The 19,872-nt window shown below is 41.1% G+C and overlaps 1 protein-coding gene across 1 annotated transcript; it reads right to left on the reverse strand.

The window, feature by feature from the left end:
* Window positions 1-13,261: 13,261 nt before the first annotated feature.
* On the reverse strand, window positions 13,262-18,625 carry LOC131443132 (zinc-binding protein A33-like). Its single transcript, XM_058612509.1, has 6 exons — window positions 17,896-18,625; window positions 16,661-16,756; window positions 16,330-16,560; window positions 16,203-16,225; window positions 15,455-15,573; window positions 13,262-14,847 (listed from the first exon to the last, which is right to left on the reverse strand). The coding sequence occupies exons 1-6, from the start codon at window positions 18,304-18,306 to the stop codon at window positions 14,174-14,176; spliced, it is 1,554 nt and encodes a 517-aa protein (XP_058468492.1). The 5' UTR covers window positions 18,307-18,625; the 3' UTR covers window positions 13,262-14,173.
* Window positions 18,626-19,872: the final 1,247 nt, after the last annotated feature.

Below are 19,872 nucleotides of genomic sequence, written 5' to 3' on the forward strand. Positions count from 1 at the left end.
CCTCCTCCTCCTCCTCATGAGCCACCGTGCTGCACACCAGTGGAGAACGATACATTTCCACGGCGAAACCCAACAGACGTAAGCTCAAAGAGGTTTTTGTGTCTCTTCCCTTGAAGTCCTCGCTTCCACACACACTCAGATTTACGCCGCTTGCATTACTTTACATTCAGCAGACTGTGAAGGAATTTGACCTAAACACGGTGGCTGTCAGGCCCGCGCTGTGGTGATTGAGTTACAATAATTAAAATCACTAATATACATATGGACTTGAATTGTGCGCTTTAGTCCTGTGAGTGAGATGAGAAGAAACTGCAAAAGGTTGTTTTTCAAATGAACTGTGATATCTGGAGGAGTAAAGACAGATGGTCGGTTTTACCACCACAACCTAGTCAGTTGTTGAGGCGGCATAAAGAAACAGTCATTTCCCCCCCCCGAAGCCTTGAACTGGTGAGCTTATAAAATATAGTGCTGTAATTGGATGGTTTAGGGCTTAGGGAGTGTTAATAGTCAAATGCAATTTGGGATGAAAGAGCAAGAAATGGATGAGGAAGGTCGCTTTTACACACACACACACACACACACACAAACACACATATCCAAGAGCAGTGTTAGCAGAAGGAAGGGGCGACTGACTAAATGATGTTTTCCCAGGTGGGCACAATTACCTGTGTGTAGAGTACGTGTGCGTGCACACAAGCCTCTGTGCGCGTGTATTCATGTGTGTGTCTCTGTCTCTGTGTGTGTCTGTGTGCACAAGAATTACCCCAGTGTTGTTTTAAGAGGATTCAGGTCTATTACAATTAGGAAGACATGAATCAAAGTCCGACTCCCACAGTCCTCCACGGACCAGTCGCAGGTCGAGCACCGTCTGCTGAAAAGAGCCGAGAGTCAGACGGCGTCCTGATGCTTTTCTTAATATTACCACTTAAAATAATACTGTGCAGACAACTATGATACCCAAGCAGCGTCCGTGGGTTTATTTAACAAGTGGCTATTCATTCCTGGTTAGAGGAGAACACTCACAAAGCCAGAGGGAGCAGGAGGATGATGGGTCACTGCATAGGGGAGCAGAACACAAGCTCTCACTGTTGAGTCTTAGAAGCCGTGGCTAATCCTTGATGTGTGTGTGTGTGTGTGTGTGTGTGTGTGTTTGTGAAGGTATGAGATACAAACACCTGCTTTAGTGCTTATCAAATAGAGGACGGCGAGCGTGCACGGGCTCGTGCGGCCTCGTGCGTATGTTTGAACAAGCAGGCATGTGTCTCATTATAGGCTGAAATCATTCACAGGTGACTGTGTTTATTTGATCTCAATTAAGCCTCCGCCTCTTTCCACATGGAAATCTGACCAAGACTTAAAGGGGGTGGAAATCCCCCTTTTCTATTAATTCCAAGCAACGATCCAAGGATTGCGGTGAAAACCCAGTAAAAAGAAGAGGAGGAGGAGGAGGAGAAAGAAGAAGAAGAAGAAGAAAAAAATTGATTTGTCAAAACTGTGCCTGTGTCTGTGGCTGTATGAACATGGCATTTTTAAGTCCACCAAAAAAATGGGAACACCCCGGAATACAAAGCACACATGGGCTCAATTATTATCCAATGGAATTTCACAAAAAGTTAAGTCGGCAATAAGGAAAATATTCCTCTAATCTGGGGTCTTCCTCAAGCTGGGTGTGAAGGAAATTTAGGGGGTCCCCATTTTAATTGGGTCCAGATTTGACCACCCCATTGGAACAGTGCTCACACAGGATTCTCTCTTGACTCGGTGGGTTATTTTGATGGAGAAAAGGGGACTATTTTGGTTGTACGTGAATAAATGTCTGATTTTTTTTCAGGGGGGGGGGGGGCGGGGGGGTTTCTGCAAAACCAGATCCGACTGCCTCAGTGTTATAAGAAGCAGATGGACAGGGCCAAGAAAAGAAAACAGTGAGTCCCAAAAGACAGGAAGCAGGGGAGCGAAAGATCGACACAGTCCGCCCGATGAAAAAGGAAATGGCGACGTGACAGAACAGATAAGATGTTTCTTACGCTCGTGGATCAAAAATGTGCCGATGCAAGAATTACGAGTTCAACGCCTCAGATCACGTGTTGGACAACATGAAATACCACAGTCACACACACACACACACACAAGTGAAGCAATTCTCCACGGCACAGTCCGAGAGGTTCTGCTTCTACAAGTACACACTGACAAAGGTTTTTAAAACGAGAGGCAAAACAGACCACACATCGGAACAGCTGAAAAGAAAACAGTAACATGCATGCGAGACGGAGAGCAGGAGGATTTGAGTCCAGTCCAATTAAATTGATCTCAAACCTTGTGATCCTCCATTGCCCCCATATTTGTAGTTGTCAACAAACTCCCTCGCGTCATCTCACAGGGGTTCGAGTCGAATTATGACATAATATCAGCCAAGTGCTTGGTTTTGGAGATTAGTGAACAGTAAAAGTTCGACTTACAGTGAGGAAAAAGTCACTGAAAATGTATCGTGTTTGTTGTTAACTGCATCTTTAAATGACACAAAGGCCCACAGTTAGCAGCATTTAATGTAGATCGCCTATGGCAGAAATCAAAATGAGTTCTTATGTCAAATTCTACTTTATTTTGAGAACACAGACTGACACATGTCAGCCGAGCAAGCTCTTTTGACGGTGCCGACGAGTCAGTATTTTAAGAGATTAACTTTGAATTCAATTGTACAACAATAATCAACGAAGCTCTTAAACTTGCTCTATAGATAGAGGAAGTTTCAGCCCTTCAATGATGAAAATGAAGAATGCTGAGAGCCGGTGTGAGTGAGGGACAAGGAGAACTCTTTGGGGAGGAGAACTAAGCAACACTATATGAACTCTATAAAAAATCTATTTCTAAATGTAGAGGAAGTTCAGTTTTATGAGGGGAAAAAAAAAATCCTTGGGGGGGGGGGTCTCTTGCTCAGCACAGTGTGTCGTTTCCTCTCATATTTCAGGCCGCTGCCTTTAAATCACACGCGATGCATTTCTTAGTTGTCGAACACAGTGTTTGTGTCTCTGTATCGCTGGGATGAGAGAGGGAGACACTGTCAATGGATCCCCAAAAGTCGAATGCCTTCTCAGGAAGTTGTGAGTGAGTTTACAGTTGGGGGGGTGGGGGGGTTAGTGCTGGTGTCGGTGGAGGGTAAAAAGCACCCGAAATTTACTTCAACCCTCACTCATCCTCTCTATCTCATCCGTTTTCTCATCCGATGCCATTTGTCCACCTTGGTACTCTGATGCCCTTCCGGAGAGACGAGTATCGCCTTTCTTCCCCCGCGGCCCCCAGTTCCCTCCACCATGCATATTTAATGGACACACTCGTGCAGCGGACAAATGATTTTTATTTTTGACAGGGGAAGGATGGCTCTAGTTACATAGGGATGGAGAGCGAGGGAGCGACCGAGCATGTACCAGAGTGAGCACAGTGAAGAATGCACACACACACACACACACACACAAACATGAACACAAGAAAGTAAAAAAAATAAAAAATGACCCAAGCAAACTGTACAAGATACAAAATAATCATAAGAAAAACCACGTTATTGTTTCTTTTCTAACACACACACACACGCACATCCTCCACTTGCCCCAAAAGTGGGTGATTAATTCACTACTTAGATTATGATGGGCTGAAGTCCAAGATGAAAAAAAAAGGGGGGGTGGGCAGGCCCAACCAAGGCCTTCATTAAACCAGGATTAGAGTCAGACTAAACCTATTAACTCTGGCTTAAAACTACTTTAATTCCAATCAAATCAGAATTAAAATTCACACTGAGACTATGTGCATCCTATGCATTATGGTGCCAGCCTGCAATATGGATCCTGTGCTTTGTGTGTGTGTGTGTGTGTGTTTGTACTCTTGAAAGATGAAATGTGAGTATTACCAATAAAGGGACATTGCCTTTATTTCAGGGGGGTGAAAAAAAGACGACATGTGCTGATTTTACACGATACAGATAAATATAAATGGACGATTTCTAATAAAAATCAGTTCTGGGTACATGGTCTCAAACCTTTGGACTTAACGGTGCGTAATAAAAAGGAGTAGTCTGACATTTTGGAAAACACACTATAGTGACACATGAGAAGAGTTTAATATTTTCCTGAACATGAAGCTGAACTAACTTAGTTTAAAGACTGGAAATAAAACCTCAAATTATATTTAACTAGAGGGTTTTTTTAAAAAAAAAATCTAATGTGTTAATTTGTGAGCTTTAGAGGTGCTGGTAGGCAGATTTTATTTCCTTTGGACAGAGCCAGGCCCCGTTGTTTCCCCCATGTTTCCACTCAGCTGACCAGCTGCTGGCTGCAGCATAATATTTACTGTACTAACATACGAGGGCTGTCAATCTTCTCACCTAACAGTTGGCGGGGACGTCAGTAAGTGGAACTTTATTGAATTGAAAATGTAAAAATCAAATAGTATATAAGAGGGTGTGTTTTTACAAAAAGGAAAGTTATTGTTATGAGACCAAACCTGACACATTTATATTATGTCTGTACATCCTGTTATTATTAAGCCCTTAATGAATATGTACTTGTTTAGGGCCATTGTTGAAGAACTATTGAATGTACTACCTCCACAAGTGTAAAACTGGGTTTAAATATAAGTATACTGAAGGTAATTTGTGTCTTTCCACCTCTAGAAAAAGGAAATGATGCAGAGAGAGAGAGAGAGAACGTTAGGCAGGTCAGCTGAAAGAGCATTCCCAGGTGTGACCACACATTCCCTCCATGCACTTCAACCAACCACTGCATATGTGTCTGAGGTTTGGAGCTGGTAGCCAAACTGGAGCTGAACCCGAGTGCTGCGGCCAATAACAACAACCTCCTCCAACTCAAGCACATCGTGCACACGTACACACAAAGGCTTAGTTTAAAGGCCTCTGCGCCGTGAGAGGTGACAAGTGAGGATAAAATGATTTCTTTAAAATTCAAACACGGGCACTTTTTTTAAATTAAAAATCAAAAAGTCGTCTAATCCGGGGTGACAAAAATTCACGGTGTCCTTGAAGTAACTTTGTGCATTGTTGGAGCTTAAATGGCGCGCTGCTTTGGTGAACATGTGTGAGGCCTCAAAGCTCCCCTGATGGTATGTCAGGACATTAGCTTGGTTTCACTTTTCTTTAATCCCCTCCTCTCTCTTGATCAGCTCCAGTTTGGAGGCAGCAGTAAGAGAGACTTGACTTAATGTCTGCTGAAGGTTTGTGTGTGTGTGTGTGTGTGTGTGTGGAACAAGAATATGTGCAATATCAAGTATGTGTGCATCTGCATGTGTTGTATAATTAGTGAGTGTGTGCATCTCTTTTTCGTGCATGCGCGCGCTTGAGTGTATGTGACCTCTGTAGGAAGTTTACTGGTGTAAACACTGACCTTGTCAAAGTCAGTGGTCATGACTGAGTACCTGGTTAAAGGTGCTATATGTCAGAAATTACATTTTTCCATGTGTCAGAAATGAGGGGAAATGTTGAATTGAATTACAGGCGGGCCACACGGTTGATGTAGTGGTTAGCACTCTTGCCTTTGCAAGAGTTTTCTCAGAAAACTAGGAAACTGTCATGGTTTAAAGATTCAAAATTAGGACCCAAATGCAGGATTGCAAAATGTGTTATGTTATATATGTTATTACGGTAATTTCACTCATGGTGTTGCAGGAAGCCGGTGAATCAGCGTCTTTGTTGCCAGAGAGGAGAGAGTTGGAAAAACACCTGTACATAGTTTCCATTTTTGTTGGCCTGTTTTTGGACATATAAACAAAGACTCAAACAAATGTTATTTTAAATATGTGTTATGCTGTTGAAATTTCAAATTGAACACACACAATCTGGCATCCATGTAGAACTACAGTGTTTTTTTCTAAATAAAACATTTTGGTTTTCTTCATTTTCAATTGTTAATGCACTATTTTAACATGCAGCAAGTTGTAAATAACTGCCAGATATTGAGGGTTATTCTGGAATAAGCAAAAAAGAAGGCTTAGGTGTTAAAGGGTTAATAAAACAAAGTAAAAAAAAAAAAAAAAAAAAGGCTGCATAATCATGCAGAAAGCAGAACAGGAAGAAATACTAAACAATACACACACACACACACACTAGGAGGAAGTACAAATTAAAACAGGAAACAAGGAAAACAGAAAACCAGAGACAAAGAATTCAAAAGGTCATGTCAGAAACACGTTTATCATTCTCCACCTGCAGTTGACATGAGAACATTTTACAGTAAAGTGATATAGACGGCAGGACAGTTATGCATGTGTTTAACACTGGGTATAAACATATCTGTGTGTTTTTGTATTTAAAAAAAAAAGGACGGGATTAAGATGTGAGGATTAGAAGGTTAGGATTGGGCCTTTGCTGCTTTGGATAGTCCCTCCAAATGAATGGAAGTCAGACCTTTTGTGTGTGTTCTTGTACTTGTTGCTATGTGAGGACCAAACATTGCATAAACCATATGGAGTGAAGACATTTTGGCTTTTTGGGGGGGGTTAAGACCTGGTTTTAGGGTTAGGGTTAAAATTGATTAGGCATTTAGTTGTGATGGTTAAAGTTAGGGTAAGGGGCTTGGGAACGCATTATGTCTATGAGTGTCCTCACTATGAATGAAGCGCAAACATGTGTGTGGTGTGTGTGTAACATAAGTTTCTTTGTGACACAGCAGTTGGCAGATAGAAGGTACTGAGTTACCCAAGCTCCCTTGGGGCATCCACATTGTGCAGGGCTGTCTGGGGCACAGCAGTGGTATGTGAAGGTGTGTGTGTGTGTGTGTGTGTGTGTGTGTGTGTGTTTGAGAGAGAGAGAGAGAGAGAGAGAGATGATGAGGAATCGGATTAATAAGACTACACAGAGGACGTTCACAGATAGTGATCTTCTACCTCTGTATGTGTACTTAGTGTCAAAGTGAATTCAAGGTTAGGAGAGCACACAGCACTTCCTCACAGAGCAGAGTGGAAACAGTGCTGGATCCAACCGGAGAAACACCTTCTTTAAAATGCTATAAATATTCTACTTGGAGGAGCTTCAGCCGTTAAGAAAAGAGCCAGTTCAAACTGTTGGCAGAACTCTGGAATGCAATTTTCTGACTCCCATGTCTTGAATATGAGCCAAAGAGACCTACTTACTCTTTTATATACATAGATTTCTTTGTAAAGTATAATAAAGTAGATCACATGTGTAGCATGTAGAGCTGCAACTAACGATTATTTTCATAATCGATTTGATCGTTTGGTCCATAAAATGTCAGAAAAGGGTGTTCGTCAAACCTGGAAATGATGACGTTCTCAAATTCACTTTCAAGGATTTCTTTGTTACCCACGGCAAAGAAATGAAGAACATATTCACACTTAAGAAGCTTAAACTATCGGAAATCTTGTTTTAATCATGAAAAAAGCTTCAAACCGATTAATCGATTATCAAAATAGTTGTCGACCAATTTAGTAATCGATTAATAGTGTATTTCATGGCGATGAACCGCCATGACATTGTCACTTGACTGTATTTCCTCTGCTATACCTTCACCTTTTAAACTATTGTCGTCAACCTGGTTTCAAACAGCAGTGGGCAGCTGTCTTCACCTGAAAAAAAGGAGGATGAAACTGCTTCATGCTACAGGCTACAGCATATGGCAGTGTCAGCATACAGCAGTTACAACAGCTGCACAGCAGCGGCAGCACACAGAGTAAAGACAGTTAGAAGTAGATGGAGATGTCTAGATGACTCTAAATGATGTGTAAATACGTCATTGTTGACAGGCTCTCAATAGGCTTGTGTATATTAAAGCTCCGGTGTGTAACTGCCACTGTCACTGTCACGCCTCGGCTGAGTCTGCAGAGCTTTTGTGAAAGAATGACAGAAAAAAAGACAATTTTGTTTTCCCAACCGTTCTCTTTCAACATTTGTTTTTGTTAGCTCACAGCCACAACTAGGGGGCAATAGCTCAACCTGAATTCCTCTCCCGTGAGTCGTGACGTAAAATGCACCGCGCTGTGTCATCACAGACGCGAAAACACAACGATGCTGAACTAGGACACACTGAGAGAGTCGTGCGGGGAGTTGATGCGGTTGAACGTGGCGGGCATTTGTTACACACTTTACAACTTCATATTGTCATATTTTCAGCTTATTCTGCTACTGCAAGGACATTAAGTTTTAATACATATTTTCTATAAAGTCGATTTTAATAGATATGTTGCTTTGGGACATTCTGAGTCGCAATGGCAGCTGCTGAATGTGTATGGCTAAACAGATGGCACAGGTACAAAACTAACACACACACACCTTATTTATGGAAGATATGAATGAACAAGGGTGAGATTAAATGGCTGTTTTACATACCCATTACCTTCTCTCCATCCTCTCCTCCAGTCTTGTTCTCTCTCTCTCTCTCTCTCTCTCTCTCTCTCTCCCTGCCTCCCTCCCTCCCTCCCTTCGCTGCCAGCTCCATTCAGCTCAGGCTTGTTGTCTGAATGAGAGGAGCGGACCACCCTGGGGAGAAATGGGGGGGGGATCACATTACCCCCAAAAATGTAGAGGGCCTACAAAAGCTCCATGAGACATCAGGGTGAGGCAGAGAGGGCGACAGGGAGAGAGGGAGAAATAGGAGAGCACATAAAAGAGTGCATTAGTGAGGGAGGGGTGGGAGAGATTGATTGGGATGGCGAGATGAGGGAATGGATAAAGAGAGGTGGAGGTGAAAGAGAGGAGGGCGGAGCACGATGAAAACACTTTTTCTTTGTTAATATAAAGAGTCAGCATTGTAGCTGCAGCAGTTTCAAGTTTAAGAGTTGATTTCCCTTCCTGTTTACTATTGCTATCCATTTAAAAGCAAGTCACTGTTTCATAAAACATGCATCTTATTATTTAGAGGGCTAAACAAATCATAGCCTACATAAATGCTGAGACGTGGGAATGTGGTCTAGTGGCGGCAGCAAATCGTAGAAGAGACAAAAATGTCAAATCATAAATCATGAAAAAATTCCATGTTGGGAGTGTTATTACGCACAAAACTTGTGCTCAGCCTGTCACTTAGAAATGAAGTTATACATCTACAGCCAGCCTTATTCAAATGGTGGCCCGTGGGCAACATGTGGCCCAAAAAGCAACCTCTTCGTGGCCCAGCCAGTGTCACTGAGAAAAACTAGACAAACACTTCTCACTGTCCCTCAAATATTCCTACTAATTTATTTAAAATTTTAAAGAGAAACTACTGTGTATACATATTTTTGTTTTTATGAACTTTGCGGTGCACAAAGGACAGAATCAGCTAAAAAAGTGAAAAACATTTCTACTGCTACCTCAGATTCTGTTCATGTCCAGTTATTTTATTATTAATAGGCAATTTTGTATAGTTAGTTTGTAATTGAATATCCCTGATCTACAGTGTATGTTACAGTTACTATGTACATTAAAATAAAAAAAAAGATAATTTTTATGAAGATCCCATACAATCCAGCAGAAGGAAATCATTTCTAACTTGAATTTGTTTCCGTGTACATTTTTAATCGCCTTGAGTGTCTTGTTTTTATTTAAATGTGTCTGTGCATCATCCACACAACAACTAAACTAAATTCTGTAAAGACTGATACTGTATGTCCCGAATTGGTAGAACGGCTGCAAGTGAACATAATATCTATGCAGCGGTCACATCCTGTAAGCTTTCTGTCGCAGCTTTGAGCTTATCGACTCGGCAGATTGTCACATACTCGTTCATATAGAAACATGTTTACTGTGCTCAGTTTTGGTTTTAATGAGACCGAGACAAAAGGCGTTAACAGCAACACAAGTGTGGATGTGACGCAGCAGATGACGGAAGAGGCTTCTCAAACTCTCTGGATTCACCCTCTTTTCTCTCACACAGGTACGTCCATCTTACTTCCATTTCCAATGCCATTTCTAATAGGTGTCCTTAGGGGGCGCTGTGCGTCAGGCCTTTGATGATTATCTGCAGAGACTGGCTCGTCCTATTGGCCTTTATTGACATTTAATGATAATTATATCTTGGGTCATACGAGGGGCAGATGCGCGCACACACACACACACACACACACACACACACACACACACACACATGCTGCCTGGTTAAAAACATGAAGACATTAGTGGTAACCTGACGCTGAGTGAGTATTGATCTACTCTCAGGGGGCTTAGCAAGTGAGAAAACAGCAGACAGCACTTTATCACAGCACTTGACCATCAAAGCCAGCCAGTGTGTGTGTGTGTGTGTGTGTGTGTGTCATAGAGGGGGAGAGGCAGCTTTAATGAAATGCTTTGTGTTTTGTTAACAAAAGCAGACCTCAGTCATAAAAAACGTTATGTTTTATTCGTTTTTAAGAAGCAGGTTTTCACTTTCTCTCTCTCTCTCTCCTGTCCTTCCTTCCCTTCTTCCTCATCTTCTCCCACAATCCTCCTGTGAGGTCCTGACTGACATGCTCAATCTGCATCTATAACATTATAAAGACCAGGCTGAGTGGTAATCAGGCCTACATATACGTCTGTGTGTGCGTGTGCGCGTGTGTCTGAGGCCAGCAGGGATTTCATGATTGTGATTGCCGAGGACACGTGTTCCTCAAATTCTTCAATGATTGCCTCCAAACGAAACATAAATGCCAAACGGAATAATAACTAGAGAGAGAGAGGGAGAGAGGGAGGGAGAGAGATGACAACATCATACACATGGAATCCTGTTTCTTGAAGATATCCAGACCTCAACAACACGAGTTAAAAAAGTGACCAGACGGGACCTGAAAACAAGGAGCAGATGGAAAAACAACCACATAAGAAGTGCACGTGTGTTCTTGTATCTGTGCACTACACCATGTACACCGACTGCACTAAATTTAACCAACTCACGCAGTGCTGTGGTGTGTTTTTCCACTTGAATCTCATTCGAAAAACGTCAACTTTTTTCTTGTTCTATCAACACTTCTGTCCGGTCCTCCGTGTTCATTTGCAAATTACTCCTCAACACACACACACACACACATGCCGTCTTCCCCTCAGAAGCCAAGCCAAGACAAACCACACTCAAGGTTCTCGTACAGACAGACAGACAGACAGACAGACAAAGTAAATGTATGTCTTGTGTCTAAAGCCTACAGGCAGTTGGCACATCTCTCCCATCACTCCGTTTGTCTCTCTTGTTTTCTTTCTGTTTTCCTCTTAACTTGATATCAGCCTACTGTTTTGGCTCCAGTTCAGAGCCATGTTGTCATTCTTCCTTGTCCAGCCTTTGATCTCCCCCGGCCTCATTCATTCATTCATTCATTCATTCATTCATTCATTCATTCACGCGTAAGTACATGGAGTAAATTCACACGTAACGCACGTTCCATACAAACAGAGTTCAAGAAAGCGGCTCATCGCTGACGCAAGCATGTGATTAATTGTCTCGCAAATGTTTCGGGACAAAACTGATTTCCACGCCGCTACAAAAACAACACGCAGCGCTTTGAAATTGCACAGACGCGATGTGTTTATTTCATCTGATAAGTAGAAAAGTGGCTCTATGAGAAACATAACATCTGACGTATTCATCCTCAGGAGCTCCTTAATGCTAAATGCTAAAGGAAACCATTCCTTTGAGATAAAGTACTAGATTTCACAAGAATAAGACAGTAAATACAGCATGGAATATGGTTTTTTTTAATCCAAAATTGACCACATCATTGGCTCAGTTGCATTTGAGCTTAAAAAAAACAAGATTTGTCCAATTCTAAAAGTCAACAGAAAAATACCCTTTGCCTGATTAAATTAATGGGAGAGTAATCACTCAACGTGACACTTCCAGCTTCCTCCAAAGACAGACTTATGAAGTTTAAAATTCATCATGGTTAATCTGGACAGAGAGAGAGAGAGAGAGAGGGGGGGGGGGGGGGAAATCCCCTTAAAAGCACATTTGAGCAGATGTTGTGTCAGTCAAACCCGTGATCTCCAACCTTCATTAGCCTGGAGAAAACTGGCCCACGAGAAACGCTCGTGATGTAAAACATGCAGAGAGTAAAAAATGGAAATGGAGAGACTGTGTGAGAGCCCATTTATTTCCTCCTCTCTCCTCAGTGTTTTCCCTTTTTCTCTTTTAATTTGGCCCCTCTGTTTGTTTTCCTTCATTCTTTCATTAGCAGAAAAAACATGGCAGGCATTCCAGCTGTAATACCACTGAGATTCAGTATCAGTCGGAGTCATGTAAGTGTGTGTCCGTGGTGCGCACACACACACACACACACACACACACACACACACTGGGAGATGGGAGGCATTGCCTCATTATGATTCATCCCTGTGCTATGTGTGCACGTTGGCAGAAATGTCGGTTGCACAGGGGGATTGTGGGAATATTGGAGATTCCCAATGAACACATTCAGACTCATGCTTCATATTGTTTATTGTTATAACAATAATATCAATAACATCACAATAATGATAAGAGAGCAGTAAACAGTCACCTTCACTGAACTCACTGTGTTCATAGTGTTCATTCACGGACGTAATCTTTTAAAGGCGACATAGAATGCTTGTATCACACATATATGTTAGTTATGGAGGTCTACTTACATATATTAACTTGTTTTCATGGTTAAAATAGATAGGCCAGCTCTCAGATACACAGCTCCCCCTCTGGCACGGTGGATGCTCTGCATCTCAGCAGCTACAACGAGAGTAGTTCTTCTTCTTCTGCGGTTGAATGTACGCAACCGGATGTGCCCGGACTAGTGCCCGCACCGGGAGGCGCTACGGTGGTGAGAGGAGTGGTGAGGATTTTTGATGACGACATCAAACTACGGAAGTGCCGATCCGCTTCGCAGAGCCCAGGAAAACAATACAACACTATTTTCTCAGAAGTGGCTGAACTGTTGTTCTGAAACTTTAGGGTTTCATAAACGAGGTAATGACGCAGATACACACACACAAACGCAGCGTTAATTGGAGCTTCCGGTCTATGTGGGCTTTAAAGATAGTAAACATAAAGGGATGAACTCGCTGACAATTCAGACGACTGATCAGAATGAAGGGACCAAGAATGCATTGAGAAAATTACACCATCAGCCTGTCAACGCCTGGACTGTTGACACAACTCGGGCTGGGACTGGATTCATGCTGGGCCTCAGCAGAAATCCACATCCATCAGACCAGGTTATGTTTTCCCCCTTCTTCACTGTCCAGCCTGTGTCACTTATCCGACATGGTTTTCTTCTGTTGCACTTTATTCCACCCCCCCCCCCCCAGAAAGGTTCAACATTGAACATTTCGCGCTTTTCAGCTCCGCTCGCCACAGTTGTAAAGCGTCCCCACAACGCCTTCCTATTTCCCCATCTGCTCCAACAAGTCTCACCATCCTGCGCCGGCCGACCTCCCTCATCAGCAGTCTCATTCCTCCCGTCTCAGTACAGCGTTGTTCTCCCCCACAAAACTGCTCTCTTTTTATTGCGCTTTGCTTTTATGAACTCTGCCACATGTCACGTGTGAAAATCCCAAAGAATACATTTTCAAAAAATACTCAAACCAGTCCGTCTGGCACCAACAATCATGGCACTGTCAAACTCAATGAAATCACTTTTTCTTTCACTCTGATGTGAATATAATAATAGAAACTGACGGCAGTGGTTTTTATATGTGGCACTGCTGCTGCTTGATTGGAGTACTGGGCGTTTTTACACATTGGAGCATCATGTTTGCAGTGACACTATTTATTTATGTAGTTATATTTATGTTTATATATATGTAGTTATTAGGGTTCGAGCACAAAGGGCAGAGAACCCCATTGAAATGCAAAATATTCCCATTATTATTATTTTTCTCTCAAATGAATTGCGTTTTTGAGGCCTTTCCCATACCCCAAAACTCAGAGATTTTTGCGACCGCATCAATCCTGGTGGAAATTTATGTGTGAAAGTCGTTTGGCATATCAAACTCAAAATTGGTGAAAACACTCAAAATACATGGTAGATGATGTGTGCTGAATATGACAAATAGTTAATGGTGTTGCCATGGCAACGATGCAAAGTCGGGTTTTTGCGACAAAAAAACTAACTGCTACAACTTTGAGAATCCTGGTCCGACCTGAACCAAACTTCCTAGGATTGATGATAGTCCGGCCCTAAAGACGTCTATATGAAAATATTCATTTTCAAATACAGCGCCCCCTGGTGACAGCAAACAGAATTACATTTATAGTTTTTGATGCTGCTCTAACAGGGAACTTTCGCGTATGTCCGAATTAACTCCAAGGAGAGGAGGCGTGGCACCGGTTCGAGCCAAAGCAGTTCTGGCTGCTACACGTAAAGCTGCTAATGCTTGAACTGCTTCGGCTTGAACCGGTTCAGAACCGTGCACGGTACTAGTCATTTTTGTTTTTGTCATGGACACCTCAGTTGGAAGGATTTTCACAGTTGCCCGGAAATATGGAAAGACTGGGCCTGTGAATCTATGTTTGATCAGGTGTATGAATACTTTCCTTTCAAGGTCAAAAAATGACAGTATTCCTTTGTCATAATCAAGCTGCACTCTCATCTTTTTCAGTAACAATTCTCTTTGCCTTACCACGAGCTTCTCAGTATTAAGTTCTATCACATCTTCAGGTCCATTCGCATAAATTCCCCACGTCATTTCGACGGATTGTTGCTTGGTTCTAGCAGCCACACCCACAGCCCAAAAACCTTCCACCTCAGCATCCCAGCTGTGTATCCCAGAGCTAAAGCTCTCACGGCCGAGAACAGTGCAGAAACCGCATCTCTCCGGGTTGCTAGGAAGCCGCAGCGATTTCGCACTCTCCAACAAACACGTCAAATTCTCAGATAAAATCAGTTGTTCACCACTGGTGTTTGGGTCCAGCGTTACAGGGCCTGGGTGGACACATGAACATTGACATTTATGTTTTAAAACCATTTCTTTGTCCAGAAAGGTTGGCACACTTTCTAAAGAAAAGAAAAAATGGCTGCAACACACTCAAAAGAGTTATTTAGGTGTGGGTCAAAAAATCAACTTGACTGTGTTAAGTGACAATGATTTTCTGAAGTACTCCGAAGCTACAGTATGTAGTGGTTTCTCATTCAATATCTACTGAGAGTGCTCAATGTTTCCACTCTTGGCCTCTATGCAGTGAGACACTTTTTCACAATAGTATGCACAGTAGATGGTGACAAACCTTAATTCTTTGCAGTGTTGCACTGAGAAACATTTGTCTCACGACTCTCTCGTGAAGTTTGACGGAAAGTGGTGAGCCACAGCTTGCAGAGACTAAGCCCTGGGTGGATGCTCCTTTAATAATTATTTTCTTACCATCACCTGTCACCAGATAACCCGCTAAGTACGGAACCTTCCAGAGCAGCGTTACTCGCGTAACCTTGCAAACTGTCCCGACTTTATTTGAGTGTGTTGCATTCATCACACTCTACTCTTTTATGTATATAAAAAACATGGTTGATGAAAGAATAAAAGTTCATTTCTTACTGTGTTTGGCCAAGGGCTTCATCTTCATCCAAACTGTGAACAGCAGGTTCCCCACATGCTTGCCCTCATCAACCAGGGCTCCCGATGGAGTCTCTGGCACGGGCAGTTTGCACTGTGACCTGAAAAAGCGTCCGGCGGTCAGAGATCACCAGTGAAATACTCTCAAACAAACACTTTGTTTGCAATGCAATAATCACGGTGCAACAAAATACTGTAAGCAAGGATTAAGTATAGTTTGGTTAACACGAGACAAAACAAAAACTCTCAGACTTGGATTAACCACAGTTTTGGTCTTTATTCTGATTTACTGATTTATTTATTTATTGGGAATCTTCCTCTCCCTCTCCCTTTGTTGTGTCTTTATTGTTTGTCTCTGTGTGTAGGGTTCTTTTGTTTGTTATTACTAGATGTTTTTGTCTCATGTACACAATTTCATGTTTTGTTTTCAATAAAAAGAATCAACTTTTAACCCTGGGACTTATTATTAATTATTAATGTTTAAATGTGTACACAATTTGCTACTTGTTTTGTATTGTATACTGTATTTTCCAGATCTGTGGACTTGAAATGTCATAATTATCATTTTTATTCTGGTATTTATCTGCAATGTTTTGTTCCACTGAGTAGCTTTGCTACATTTAAACAGCTGGGAGTCAAACTACACCTAAAGCCTAATTCAAACACATATTGAGTGCAATTAAGTCACAAAGGACATGTACTCCATCACAGGTCATAAAAGGTCACTTACCGCTCCAGAGTGGATTTCACATTCTATCAAGAAGAAGGGGGGGAAAAAAAGCATTATTATAAGTCTTTTTTGGATGTTCAGTATCGATATATGAAATTTAGGAGAAGAACATGTGATCAGTGAGTACCAGCATGAAAGAAAAGTCCTCGGTTTTAAGTTCTCGTTCTATGGTTTGGATTTTGTCTGTAAGTGACGAGATCTCCGCCGTCAAATTGACGGTCCTGATGTTCAGTGCGTCACTCTTCAGCGCCACCTCCTTCCTCAGTGCGTCCACCCTGGCAGCCTCCTCTGCTCTCAGGAACTGGTAGAGCTTCTGAAAGTCCTCTTTGATCTCCTTCTCAGTCTGCTGAGCCTGGAACTGAAATAAGAAAATACACCACAGCAATGAAAAGGCACCAAACCACAGTGTATGTTTCTCAATGCTTTTACAGTAAAAAGGAACACTGTTTGTGTCTTACCTTGACGTGACTGGACATTTTGTCACATACGAGCTTTTGTTCTTTAAACGATCCCAGCTTGCTCTTTAAATGCATCAGCTCGACCGAGAGTTTGGTCTACGGATAAAGGTCAACACATCACTTTTATAATAAGGTACATGCAATTCAGAGGAGTTACTACAGTAGGACAGTAAATATTCATCCATGGTCAGTTCTTGGGTAATTACGAGGGGTTTGGGGTGGGGATCGATATGTTAAATATTGCGATATTTTGCATGGCGATATTATATTGCTTTTGAGACACCAAGTATTGATTTTTTAACTGCTGTCACAAATACTCAATAAAATGTTTTGTGGATTAGCATAAAAAAAATCTATTAACATTTCAGTCAACTAGATGGCACCAAGTGTTCACTCTCAATAAAGCTGTATAACGCAATATATGATTTTGCAAATATTCAGTATATCACAATATATGATTTCGCAAATATTCAGTATATCACAATATCTGATTTCGCAAAAACTCAGTTTATCACAATAAATGATTTCGCAAATATTCAGTATATCACAATATCTGATTTCGCAAAAACTCAGTTTATCGCAATATATGATTTCGCAAAAACTCAGTTTATCGCAATATATGATATCACAAATACTCGGTTTATCGCAATATATGATTTCGCAGAAACTCAGTATATCGAAATATGATTTTGCTAAAACTCGGTATATCGCAATGTATGATTTTGGAAATACTCCGTTTATCGCAATATATGACTTCACAAATACTCAGTATATTGAAATATCGAGACAATATTGTATAGAGGAGTCTTTGGTGATTCCCACCCCTAGTAATTACCAATCAAATATCATTAGTAGCTAACTAATAATAATAAATAGCTAATAATAAAGTTTATGATTCTTTAATGCGATATTACCTAATATCGTACTAACTATTACGAATCAAATACTATGAGCAGCTAATTAGTGGTTAATGATTAATAAATGGTAAACTATTAACAGTTAATCGTGCCACAAGTTTATGATGATGATGAGTTACTGGTAAACATTTTTAGTAGCTCATTATTAATTTATGATAATTGAGCAACTGAATGCCATGTGAGATAAATGATTGGTTGATTATTATTTAATGATTTACCAAAATAATTGTTAATAATTAGTAATAAATGATGTCCAATAACTGACCATTGATAGAAGGTTGAGTTGTTATTGCTTTATTGAGATAAAGAAGTGCTCACCCTGTGCTCTTCTGCAGCTTCATTGATGGGCAGGAAGGTGTGCGTCTTGTGCTTTTGTGCGTCTCTACAGACCAGACAGATGAGCTGCTGATCGTCCTGACAGAAGAGCCTGAATCGCTCACCGTGCAAACTGCAAACCTCTTTGGGCGTCGCTGCTGCTGCTGCTGCTCCCTGACTCCTCTTTTGTCTCAGCGTGTCAGAAAGGTCTTTCAGTGCCAAATTGCGCGGAGGCTGCGCCATGGGGAACACCTGCTTACAGACCGGGCACGTCTGCAGTGTGCTTTGCCTCCACCACTCTTTGAGACAGTCCTTACAGAAGCTGTGACCGCACAGCAGCACCACGGGCTCTGTGAATATGTCACAGCACACGGGGCAGGTGCACATCACCTCTGACTGCGACGAGGCTGCCATTCTGTCCGCTATTTGATCTGTCTTTTGTTTTTCTTGTGCGCACTTTTTTTTACTTTCGATTTCACAGATTCTCTGGGGTGTTTTGTTGACCAGCCCTCACGTCCAGCGCTTTTTGAGCCAATAAATATCAACAAGCGTTGGTAAAATATCAATATACTTTATATTAACACTTACGCACCAAATCAAGTCAAGTCTTTCTTGATTTCTTCATTAAACGCGTGAACTCGAGCTCGAACTCGTGGAGCAGACTTCCTTCCAGCTTCTTCGTAGTTTCATGGTGAGGGAGGAGCGTCTTCTTTCTTCTTTTCTGAGGTTTAATGGCGGTTGGCAAACAACGATTTGGTGCATTACCGCCACCATCTGGTATGGAGTGTGGTTCGAAATGTTAATCCAACTGAACTATTACTTGAAGGTGGAAAATAATAATAATAATAATAATAATAATAATAATAAATAAATAAATAAATAATAATATATATATATATTGTTATATATACACACTACAAAACACAAAAAACCAACCACCTATTTACATATAAATACACCTATTCATACACACACTCACACATCCTATATCCTCCAATCAACTTTGTGGTTTTAAGAAACTTCTCTCTCCCTTTGGTATTTCTGACATTGTGTTATAACATGATGAATGGATTCTTCCTGCCCACAGTGATCACATCTGTCTGTATTGTGTTTATTGATAAGAAACAATGTGTTGTTTAATCCCGTATGGCCAAATCTGATCCTAGATATTATATTTTCCTCTTTCCTGCTTCTTTCTGTGCGCCTAGCCACTCCCACTTTTCTTTGGATACTGTAAAACCATCTTCCTTTCCTCTCCTCCTCCCATTGTTTTTTGCCATCTCTCCTTTAGTTTTTGTTTAATGATGCTGTGTATTTCTGTTTTGCTTAATTTTATTGCAAAATCTATATTATTATGTCCTGTTGCTGCTTTTGCCACCTTGTCTGCTATTTTGTTCCCTTTAACCGTAAATGTGTGCTGGTATCCATAAACATATTACTGTGAGTCCCATCATCTGAATTCTATATAATGTTTGTTTGTATTTCTATAATGAGGTCTTGTCTGCTTTCAGAATGGCTGGACTGTAAACTTGTGAGTGATGAACTTGAGTCTGAACAGATAGGGAGGAGCGTCTCTCCAGTTCTGTGTTGTTAAATAAAGTTTCGCACTCACAAAAAATGAAGAAGAAAAAGAAAAAACGAAACGTTTTTAATGTTTTAAAAATGCAAGTCCAGGAATCACAAGGTAAGAAGTAAAGGATCATTTGAAGGTCAAGTGTGTAAGATTTAGGTGAAATAATTTACATTTGGTAGAAATGGAACATGAAAACAATTACACAGATTGATTTATTTATATATTATTTTGGAATGTACAGTATGACCAAAAGGGCCGAAACTGAAGAGGGAAAAAAACCCTGTAATCTCAGAGAATAAAGTCAGTAATATTAAAAAAGTCATGGTATGAGAAAAGAGTCAACGTATTATGAGAAAAAGTCGTAATGTGAGATATTTTTTATCATTATTTAATTGTTAAATCTATCA

Source organism: Solea solea, chromosome 17 (assembly GCF_958295425.1).
Source record: "Solea solea chromosome 17, fSolSol10.1, whole genome shotgun sequence".
Taxonomy (NCBI): Eukaryota; Metazoa; Chordata; class Actinopteri; order Pleuronectiformes; family Soleidae; genus Solea; species Solea solea.